At 35.3% G+C, this 10,871-nt stretch overlaps 1 protein-coding gene across 3 annotated transcripts in view; it reads left to right on the plus strand.

Moving 5' to 3' along the window:
- LOC107083535 (E3 ubiquitin-protein ligase CBL-like) overlaps nt 1-1,426 on the plus strand; it is a 21,694-nt gene extending 20,268 nt beyond the window's left edge. For all 3 annotated transcript variants that reach the window (XM_015372850.1, XM_015372852.1, XM_015372851.1), the window contains exon 13: nt 994-1,426. In XM_015372850.1, coding sequence (XP_015228336.1) covers nt 994-1,112 — 119 coding nt within the window. In that variant the 3' untranslated portion in view covers nt 1,113-1,426. The remainder of the gene's footprint in view (nt 1-993) is intronic.
- Nucleotides 1,427-10,871: the final 9,445 nt, after the last annotated feature.

Below are 10,871 nucleotides of genomic sequence, written 5' to 3' on the forward strand. Positions count from 1 at the left end.
TTGCATGTATAACTAGAGCTATTGCAAGTGTTTAAAACTTCTCGAATTTTTAAAAACATTTGAACATAGCTGTGCATAAATTAATTATTAAATGTAAAGTGAAAAAAAAAAAAAAAAAAAAAAAACAGTAAAACAACTTAGAAAATAAGACCAGATATATTTCTGTGTTGCAATGATTAGATTTTCATTTTGAATTTGAATTGAAGCTAATATTTCTAGATTTTTATTTTACTATATTTTTTATTGCTGCACATTTGTCATGTTTTCCATTGGAGTTTTGGTCTGTCCAATTTAGTACTTTAGCATGAGCTGAATTAAGTCAAACGTTGAAAGCAGATTTGGGACAAAAATGTAAGAAAATTGATGGAGGCTCTTGAGTTAAAATGAAACAATGTCTTGTTTGGGCTTGGAATAAAAAAATTTTACAAGCTTATCTCACCACTTACTCCATTGGCCTCTTGTCTTACAAAAACAAATGAGAAACACTAAACGTCTGAATATTATTCAAGAATTCCCATGCTCTGAATCATATTCTGTTTTTAATTCAAATATGCAAGCTCTAAATTAAGCTGGTGCCACCTCCTGTAAAACACTGGCTTTTACCACTTCCTGTTTCAGTCACAAAGTGTGTTGTCAATGCAGGAAGTGCAGCAGAACATGTTCTATTTAGGTCTTTGTTTTCAAATGCAAGTGGCTATTTTAAAAATAAACGTTACTTCAGTTTAAATGTAAGGAAATATAATTTATTTTGAGAGTGAAGTAAGATGTGTGCTCTTGTTCTTGAAACAGCACTGATTCTCAAAGAAAGAGCGTGAACTTATGCTCAAAATTAAATGATTCAGAGTAAAACAGAAGGGAAAAATAAAAGTAACCTTGAATAAAAGAGAAAACCTTTAGATGTATTAGAATAGAAAACAAATAAAGGAAAATGTTGTTACAATGTTTATGAAACTTTTTTATATTGACTGTTTTTCTTTTTTGGATTGTTTGTAGGTGCAGTAGCATGGATCGGACCCTCCAGTCCAAGATATTCAAGGGATGAGAAAAGCAGAGCAAGACTCAGAAAAGACAAGAATAGCTTGGGTGAAATAACAAGAACAATGTCTTCCTAAGGGAAATAACAGACCTGTAACATCTGAAATATAGGAAATGCTTTCAAAGACACAAACGAAAACTAACATAACCTTTATGGCTTAAGTGAATGTAAAAAAAAAAAAAAAGTGTCATGTTTGAATGACTGCCCGCCGCAAATATGTTCAAATGTTTTCATCAACTCATCATTGGCAGGACTTCTGTATTTATGTTGGGATTTTCATGATTTATTTAAACAGTTTTTATCCCAGTTGACTAATGACAAAATATATAAGTTCAATTAAAGAACCATGAAACATAAATATGCAAACATCAACTCATTGTGGATCAGCTCTTGTCCACTTTAGGTTCTTAAAGCAAGCTGCAGAGAAGGCATGACATTTATTTATTTATTTGGTAATAGACAAGATTTTGGTGTAATTCTTGCTGGATTTTTGAAATCTTGTTATCAATTTATTTTTATTTCTTGGCACCTAAATGAGCCCACATCTTGTTACATTGTCGTGTTTTGTGCTTCTGCCAAAGATTAACCTTACCTACTTCAAAATCAGTGTAGTTCTGATCATTTTCTTAGTGGTAAATCCAGTAGAAATTAAGTTTTACTGAACTGACTCAAAAGCCTAATCAGATTTCAAAAAATAGTGTAGAAACTCAAGCTTATCATAAGTTAAAAGATGTACAGTCCACAGCAAAATATGTTTAGCATGAGCATGAAAGAAATGGTGTTATATATTATATTTCCTTTATATTTCCTTTACTATTATATTTCCTTTCCCTAAATTTGTTGTCACATTTGCAGCTACCTAGGTGAAAAGACAAAGATAAACCCATCTTGGCACAGCGTCACCAAGAGGATGAAGAGGAAGAAAATGGTTTCTTTCCTCATATTAAAATATACCTGTTAAGTATAGAGGTGGCAGCATCATTCCCAGCGGGGGTATTAACACCAGGTTAAATGGTGCATAACACAAGGAAACAGAATAATGAAGGCTAGTTCCAAACCTTTGAAATGCTCTATGAGCAGAAACATTCAGCCAAAAAGTTTTCTGAATATTTAAAGTTGTAATGTAACATTTCTGGACTACTCACAACTTCCACACAATTAAAATTGCATGAATTATGGTTAAACAGCATTAAAATACTAGCCAATATTTAAATGAGCTCTTGCCTTTCCCCTAAAAGACAGGCAAAACATCCTCTAGAATCAGGCCAAAGGTTTGCTAATGGCAACAACGTTATTTGTTTTGAGATTTTTGTTTGTTTTGTTTTTGTTGATGTTATTTGGGCTGCATAATTTGAGCTTCTATGTATTACAGAAAATTGGAATATATTCCAAAGAGAATGGTTCAAATAAATCAGCAAATGCTGCAAACTAATTTGACCTTCATGTAAATATCCTGTGTGTGTAAACTTCTGATGATGACTGCTGCTGTAAAAGAGGAGAGGGTGGGAATCCCGCCGTGCCGACCTGCTGTTCAGTAATCACACTGACATTTTCAGTATGATGAATTCTGCTCTCATTTCTAAACATAGTCTAGAACACCACATCTTCTTGGTAATCAAAGTATTTAATGAGCTTCCCATAAATAAAAAGCGGTAGGTTTTTCATTTGCAGAATGAAAACATTGAAACAGGCTAACTACCTGGCAGTAGCATTTATAGATAAATTATGAAAAATGCTATACCTCACCCATTAACTGCATCCAAAAACAAAAGTAAAAGCTTGTGAAACGTTATTTAATAATTATATAAGACCTATGAGTATTTCCCTCCTATGAATGTTATTTTTCCCTTTGATATGGGTGCTCTTTCAAAAAAATGTGAGAAAATCATAGAAAACTCAATGATTTTAGAGGACTATTAGTTACAGAAATTTAGAGTTAGCCATAAACTGTATGGTCAGTCAATGTAGATGTGAGGAGAGAAAATATTTATGTATAATTTTGAAGAAATAGCTGCAAGAGTGTCTTTAATCCAATAGAGGAACTTGCATACTTTAACATAGACGCCAGTGCAGTTCCCATGACACCCCATGCACTTCAACACACACCAGAGAGCTGCCAGAGTCCCCTTAGAGAATATACATAAATAGTATAAAGTAGACAGTATCCAATATATCTTTATCCACAGGCTCATTTCTGAGAGACTGCCATTGCACGCATCCTTGCCTCCATCCATGTACCCAGCACACACCATCCTGCGGTGCTTTCATAATGCTCATCATCCAGCACATCCAGACACTGCAAGCAGCTGGGAATGTTCACTGTAACAGTACGATATAAAAAAAACTGGACAGAAAACTTTTTGTAGTCACATAGTGATTTTGTCCAAATGAATCACTTTCTTTGCTGTCTGCAGTAGCGTTCCCTCATCTAGACACAGAGGATTACAAAGGATGGAAGATCTCAATCAGCATGATGTTATAGTCCAGAGCGTGGTTCTACACATAGAGAAAACTAAAACTTACACGCTTCACTGCAATAACTGCATATATAAACTGAATATATTGCTTTTATTTTGCATTGTACTGTGCTAAATTGCAATAAGAAACATTAGAAAATGTTTCTTTCTTATATTGTATTCATTAACCTCTTTTTTTCACTCTGCATTTTTAAAGATAACTTTATGAACTGATTGGCCTAGTGTGATATAATTTGTTCATGATAAAGTAAAATAGCATTCAGCTCAGCATTATCTGCCAGAACTTGTGTCTTCTTTGGTGAATATAATAATTATTTTTATTTTTAAGCTGTTTGTTTTTGTTGTTTTTTTGTGGTTATTTTTCACATGCTCAAGCAGATTCTATGGACAAAAAGAAGAGAAAACTAAAGTGTATTGTGTCCTTAATGAGTAGAACCAGTGAAGGTATTTATTTACCTTGGATGTCAGATGATGGTGTCAGTCCTTATGAGCTGCTCTGTTCTCTCAAAGACGCCTAGACATTGTTCTCCCAGTGATATATGCATCGAATATGGACTGAGACAATTTAAACAAAGCCGGATGTAGGAAACATTTTACAATTACCGGTACTTGTGCACTTCTACTGTATAGATGATGATAATACCAGCAAGTTGATGTATTTTTTTTTTTTTAAGCTTGAAGCTAATGAAAAACCAAAATAGATTTACTATGTTTGAGTGATTATATGAGACCAATAAAATATATTTTTAATACAGAATTGTTGGCCTGTTAAAGCATATTGAGCTCCTTTCACATTAAAAGGACTGCATAATAGCATCTGGGTGAGGATACAATCATTCTGTGGTTTTACAGGGAAGTGGCTTTGATAAAAGCCTTAAGCATATCTGCACTATTGAGCCTGGTGCCTCTTATCTTCCTCTTAAAAAATCTTCAAATTTAGGCCTGGTTTACTGTTCTAGAAAGCAAAATGCTACAATGGACTACAAAGCAAGTTTTGGCACTTTTGGCTGAATGAACAGGGATCCGTTTCATAAAGCAGGTTTAACAAACTCAAATTCAAATCTACAACTCTAAATTGATCTAGATTGATTTACAATGGCTGCTATGAATTAGTTCAATCAACTCTAAGTCTTAATTTATTAAAAGCACTCTCCTGTCTGTGGTTCCATTTGTAGACCACTAAAACAAGATTCTTCCTGGTCAAAATTCGATCAAAGTTAATTCTAGATGTAAAGAATGTCATTTGGTTCGTCATTTGGACTTCCATCAAAGTGGGGAACTGCAACTAGTACAGACATACAAAGAACAAAATAGAGCATGTGTAAATCGTCCATGAGGAATTACATGGTTTTTAGAGATCAGGAGGTACCCATTTTAGATATATATATATATATATATATATATATATATATATATATATATATATATATATATATATATATATATATAATATATGATCTGTGGTGCGGAAACACAGGTTAGTGACCACAATCATCTGACAGAAGATGATGATCTCAGTGAGTCACATACTTGGTTCAAAAGTCCAGTCCATCTCCTTGGAAAGGGCTGCAATCCAGCCGCTGGACTGAAGGCAGACACGGCAAGCGTCACTTAGGGTAGTGTCCCCGGTGCAACAGTCCCAGAGGACTTGCAGGAAGCCGATCCTGGACAGGGATGCAGAACAGGCAGGATCCAGGCTTCCAGGCATCCTAGAGCTCCCAGGCAGGTTCAGCATCCACAAGCGTGACCAGGCAGAAACGCACAGGAGCAGACAGGATCATGTCCACAAGTGCAGGCTCAGTGGAAGAGGATAGCCGAGACAGGATGTGGAACCAGAACTTGAGCAGGACCTTTAAACTGGTCTCCACCTTGGAGTCAGGCTTACTGGAATAAAAACTGAACCTCCCCGCGTAAAGAGCCAAAAACCCTGAGGACTCAGCAGGGGAGGAACAGTGGACGAGCAGGGGACGAGCAGGAGACGAGACAGACACAAAACCCTCTTTCCCGCCATAATCCAGGACATAAACCTTAGAATAAACAGAACTGAACAGACTGAACAGAAAACAACATCTAATGATCTGGCCATGATAGCTGGAACTGAGCCCCATATAAGGGCAACTGACAGGTGGATGAAATGAGTGATAATTAGGAGCTGGGAAGAGTAAAGCAGGTGAAAGGCATGAGTAATTAAGGCCAGCTACCACAGCAGATCATGACATATATTGTGATTGGAATAGACACTGAAACCTATTTACTAATTAGATGACTATCCAAGGAAGTAAGCTGCTTTGAATGTTATTCAAAAGAATCACAGATAAGTAAATTAAATATGAATGTGTTACACTACAGACGTATTCCTGAAAAAAGAAATTCTTCCACTTCTGATATAGTCTTATCAAAATACTTCATAATTTTTCATATGTCAATATGACAAAATGTTAAATAATTCAACGGCTCAATCCTCCAAAGGCCAGATTCGAAGGCCGATTACAGAGATTCCAAGACTCCTCGTTATGTGGCACACAATAGGTCCTCCTTTTTGCCCGATTTCAAGGACGGGTCGGGTGTATCCTCTCTATCCTTGGTTATCCCAGGATTCATTGCAAGAGTAAGTAAGCTGGCTGCTCCCTGATCAGAAGAAAAAGGTACTTGGCACTGAACAGTGCTGAGTATTGAAAGTTCAGTTTAATATAATACAAGTATGTGAAATGTTCCTGCTGAAATGAATGAAAATAGTTGTTTTAATGGTTATTGAGTCAGATATGTAGCGGGTAGTGTTTGATTTATTTGAAAGTTTTTATCTGTTACTGTGTAAATGGGCTTTGGTGTAATTTAAGGACAGATAAATAAATCTGATATGATTTTTATCTTTTAATTGCTATTTTGCACAATTTGCTTAACTAAGTATTGCAAATACATTTTTTTATACCGTACATAAATTGTTTAGATTTACTTATATCTTTCTACCCCTTTTATAGAATAGAATGAAATAGAATAGAAAATCCCTTTATTGTCCCACAATGGGGAAATTCTGGTGTTTACAGCAGCAAAAAGATTACAAAAAAATGGTCACACAAATGTGGACCTTAAAAAAGTGTAAAAGAATAACATAATAGTGAAAAGTTAAAAGATAAACAATAAAATCCACCTGAAGAATAAATAACCAATATACAGCTATGGACATTTTTACAGTAATGGATATTTGAAAATAGTAGCAACATCTCTGATGTTGCTACAGAGATGACAGCAGCATGTTATTTAACTGCCAAAGGTATATATAATTATATTGACTTTTTTTTGTTTATGCTCCTGGGCGTTGTCTTCTTTATTCCAATCTGTATTCTCATGAGTGTAGTCTTTGTTCACTTTACAATAAAGAAAAAAAAAATTAAAAATAAAAAATTTTGAAAAGTTTGGAATTCATCCTAGTGGGCGCAAGATATTTGGAGGGAGGCAAAGATGCAGGTCAGGTATGTTATGCATAATTACACAAAGATGGGAAGCCTACAGAACTCTGCTGAAGCGTTTTGCTACCTTCCTATGTCCTGCTCAGGGTGACTTCTGTGGCCCTCTAGTGTATAACGGGGAACTGCAGGGATTTGTATGATGGGGTCATGGCTGTGCTCAGCCTAACCACACAGGGGTTTATAGTCTGCACTCAGTCTGCACTCTCGTGCTTGGATCAATGAGATTCTTTCCAAATATAGCTAAGGCTATGATTTCACTTAACAGAATGACAGGATATAGGGGAAAAGAGGATAAGCAAACTAATATTAGAGTAGATTGAATGTGGTGTCAAAGAACAAGAGCAGCCTAGCAGCAAAAAATGTAACCAAAGGGAAGAAAATTGCATGTATTATATGACAGCAAGTTTGAAAAAATCTTTCAAGAATTTGATTGCTGATGATACTCAATAATGTTCTTGAAAATGTATGTAACGAATAGATTGAAGCATCAATCTGAATGTCTAAAGAATGGCTGAAAATGTCCCAGCAAAAGACAAAAAAGCATGCTTGACTATCTTCAGATTCTGACCAGTATTTCTTTTATACTAAAATGAGTATTAGGATGTTTTTGTCCATCTGTCAAGAGCTTTATACAGATATAAATAAAATGTCAACTTTTAGACATCTCTCTGATCTTAATTTAAGTTTGACAGCATCTCTGTTTGTTTTCAATAACCTGCTGTTGTGAAGATATCCAGAATGAGTAAGAGCTTTATCTATGTCAAATAGACACATATTATTTCAGCTACAACTTTGCAAAGTTGCTTTTACATTTTTCTTGAATCCTCCACCATTGTCCCAAGCTATTTCATATTTAGGCAAGTCGTCTTCAACCTAAGCCTTCTGTTCAGGGATGGAATCGTTTGAGAGTTTCTAAAAAGGTGTCAAGATGATCTGTACGGTAATGGCTCAGTAATGGTTATCTATGGTCCCCCCCCCCTCCTGATAATTGTACATTGCAACTAGTTCAAAGAAATTGTATTTTTTTGTTGTTGTTGTGTACAAGTAATACAATGATGTGAAGATTATGAAAGAAGTTTTAAAGATTTTAATTCTGATCACAGAAATGCACCAAAGAGAAAAACGGTTAAAAGCCTTTCCATTTATACTTTAAAGCTTCTCTCAGCCAAAGGACAGAGATAAGTACTGCTGCCCATGCTCTGCTTTTACATGCAAATTGTTTTCTAGAACGGCATAATAAATTTAAACTGAAGAAATATTTTTTCCTGCAATCTGTCCATAATGTCCAGAATTAGTATGCAGGTCTGGATGTGTTGGTTTGCTGTTATTTTCATAATTTTCAATTTAACATGAAAAGAAATGTCCATATAGCAAATAATTTTTAATATTGGCAAAAGATAAATATTTTATCAATATATAATGTCCCTGAATTCCTTTCTGTACCAGAATCTTGATCAGAAGTCATTTGTTTTTGACATAAATGACATAAATGCTTAAAGAAAAGACTTAAATGTTATTATTTTCAACTTTTATCTTGCTTCACTGATCAGTTTATTATATTTAACATAGAAAAAAACATATGCTAAACTGATTCTAATTGGATCAGGTCAATTTTAAAACAGTCACAACAAATGCAAAACCTACAAGAGAAAAGAATTGATGTTACCATCAATTAAGAGCCCAACACTGAAGTTTAGAAAAAAAAACATTCTGAGCTGTTATCAGCTTTCACTATTTTTTTTATCTTTAAAAGTTACTTTGACAGACACCAGTGGTCTAGTCCCTCTCTTTAGAAAGTGATAACGGTTCATGATATAAACTTACTGGAGTCTCCTGTGTTCCCCCTGCCAGAAACGTTGCACATGACCATCCACAGGAGGACTCTAGGTTGGCAGAGCCGTTTGCATATACTTGTTCAAATGGCAGGCTTGCGCAGCTTCAAGTATACAGCATCAAAGTCAATAGTTGCTGGTTGTACTGGGGGCGAGGGAAGACAGTCAGGGGTGTAGATGAACGTCATTCAACCTAAAAAAAATCGCCATTAAAAAAATATATCTAAGAAAGCAAAACTTTAAATTTTAGAGGAATAGGACGACAACGCACTTACACAAAGTCACAGAGAGCGGCAGCCATAACCAATTTCTCATTGACCAAAGAACCACCAAGTGGAAACCACAGTGCAGAGAAATCAGATGGGTTTGGCACTGATAACCCCTGGCAATCTAGTTGTCATCAAAGGGAACTGAAAAAACACATCAGCCACAAACAAGTTTTGCTTTTAACCAACTGTATATTTTAAAGCTTAGCTATTTAATTAAGAAGTAAATGTTGGATAAAGCTTACTTGATGGACACAGTTAAACAGACTGGAATATACTGTATCAAAAAAGATCTTTACATCCTCAAGTAGCTTTTGAATGCAGGAAGAAGAGAAGTGACCTCATGGCTCCTGTTGATAAGAAGATCTTTTGTACAGGATTTTAAATACTTCAGGAGAGCCTTTTCAGCTGTCTGCACATGCTCAGTAAATACCCAGTTTCTATTATGTGTTAACTTACCGGTCTAATAATAAAGCTGAGAAAAGAGAATCGGTTTGACATCCAGGTTCTTCTTTCAGCCTGTGCCAAAGAATAAACTCCTTTCCAGGAGCAACTCTTGTTTTTTCTCAGGCGTGATCCCTTTCACTCATTTTTCTTTTTAGGCTCCTCAGAATTGAGCTTTTTCCTTGCCTCAGTCATGACCAGTAGTCGAGCAAAGGGAAAAATAGAAGAGAAAAAAGCCCTAGCTCCATAACTATATAAGATCCTGTGGCCCTAAAGCGATGTCACATGACCTGGCCAACAACGGTGCGTTTTCTCCAAACTTACATAGGCTTCTTATTTCAAGAACGGAGCCCCGCCCGTAGCATTGAAGTGTCAGGAGCTGTATATTGCCTGAGGAATAATGCATCAACTCTTTAGGTCACAAAGTCCACAGTGTACCTTTAAGATATATGGTGTGTGTATAGTGTTTAGGTTCTACGTGCTAATTTTATGTAACTAAAATGAATTTATAAGATAAAGAAAGTTCGGAATACTGTTCACAATGAACAATCCATCCATTTTCTTACACGCTTAATCCCAAGTAAGTAAATAGCAGCAACATTAGAGATGTGCAAAATGACAGCAGCATGTTAATTAACTGACTAAGGTTTATGTCATTACATTGGCTTTTATTTGTTCATTCTCCCGGTGGTTGTTACCTTTATTCTACTCTGTATTCTCATGAGTGCAGTCTTTTTTCACTTTACAAATAAAAAAATGAAGAAAAAAAAATGTAAAAGAACCTGTTTTGAAAAGTTTGGTATTCCTTCCTTTCCTGCTTTGTGTGTCAACTGTCATGGTTGTTAGGCCACAGAGCGTGCAGACCAGCCAAAGCTCTTTCGGTCTCCTTGTTTTCACGGACTATGAAGGATCCAGTCCAGGTAGACCCGGTACTTGGAAGACGCAGCCCATAAATTCGAACACAGCCTTTAAAGTTAAAATCAGTCTTTAAATTAAGCAATGTCAAAGCCTGAGACTGCTTAGGAAAAGACTCCAACTGATTTTCTTAAAAAGATATGAGAAGGAAGAAGGGCAGTGAACATCAGTGGGTACTCTTAGTCACTGTATATTTTGCAATTGTTGTGTTTATGTGGCTTTAAATAACAACTGTGTTAATTTTTTTTATGCACACCTGTTAATATGCAATTTTTGCAAACTTAATGGACTTTTATAGTAAATCATAAGTAAAGTTGGAATTAGGAATTTTTGGTGTTAAGGTCTTAATGAAAAGAGAAAGGGTATGAATAACTTTTTTCATACATAAGCACTAAATTATACATGTAATGAAATTATATATATATATATATATA

The sequence above is a fragment of the Cyprinodon variegatus genome, unplaced genomic scaffold, assembly GCF_000732505.1.
Source record: "Cyprinodon variegatus isolate N-32 unplaced genomic scaffold, C_variegatus-1.0 Scaffold77, whole genome shotgun sequence".
NCBI lineage: Eukaryota > Metazoa > Chordata > Actinopteri > Cyprinodontiformes > Cyprinodontidae > Cyprinodon > Cyprinodon variegatus.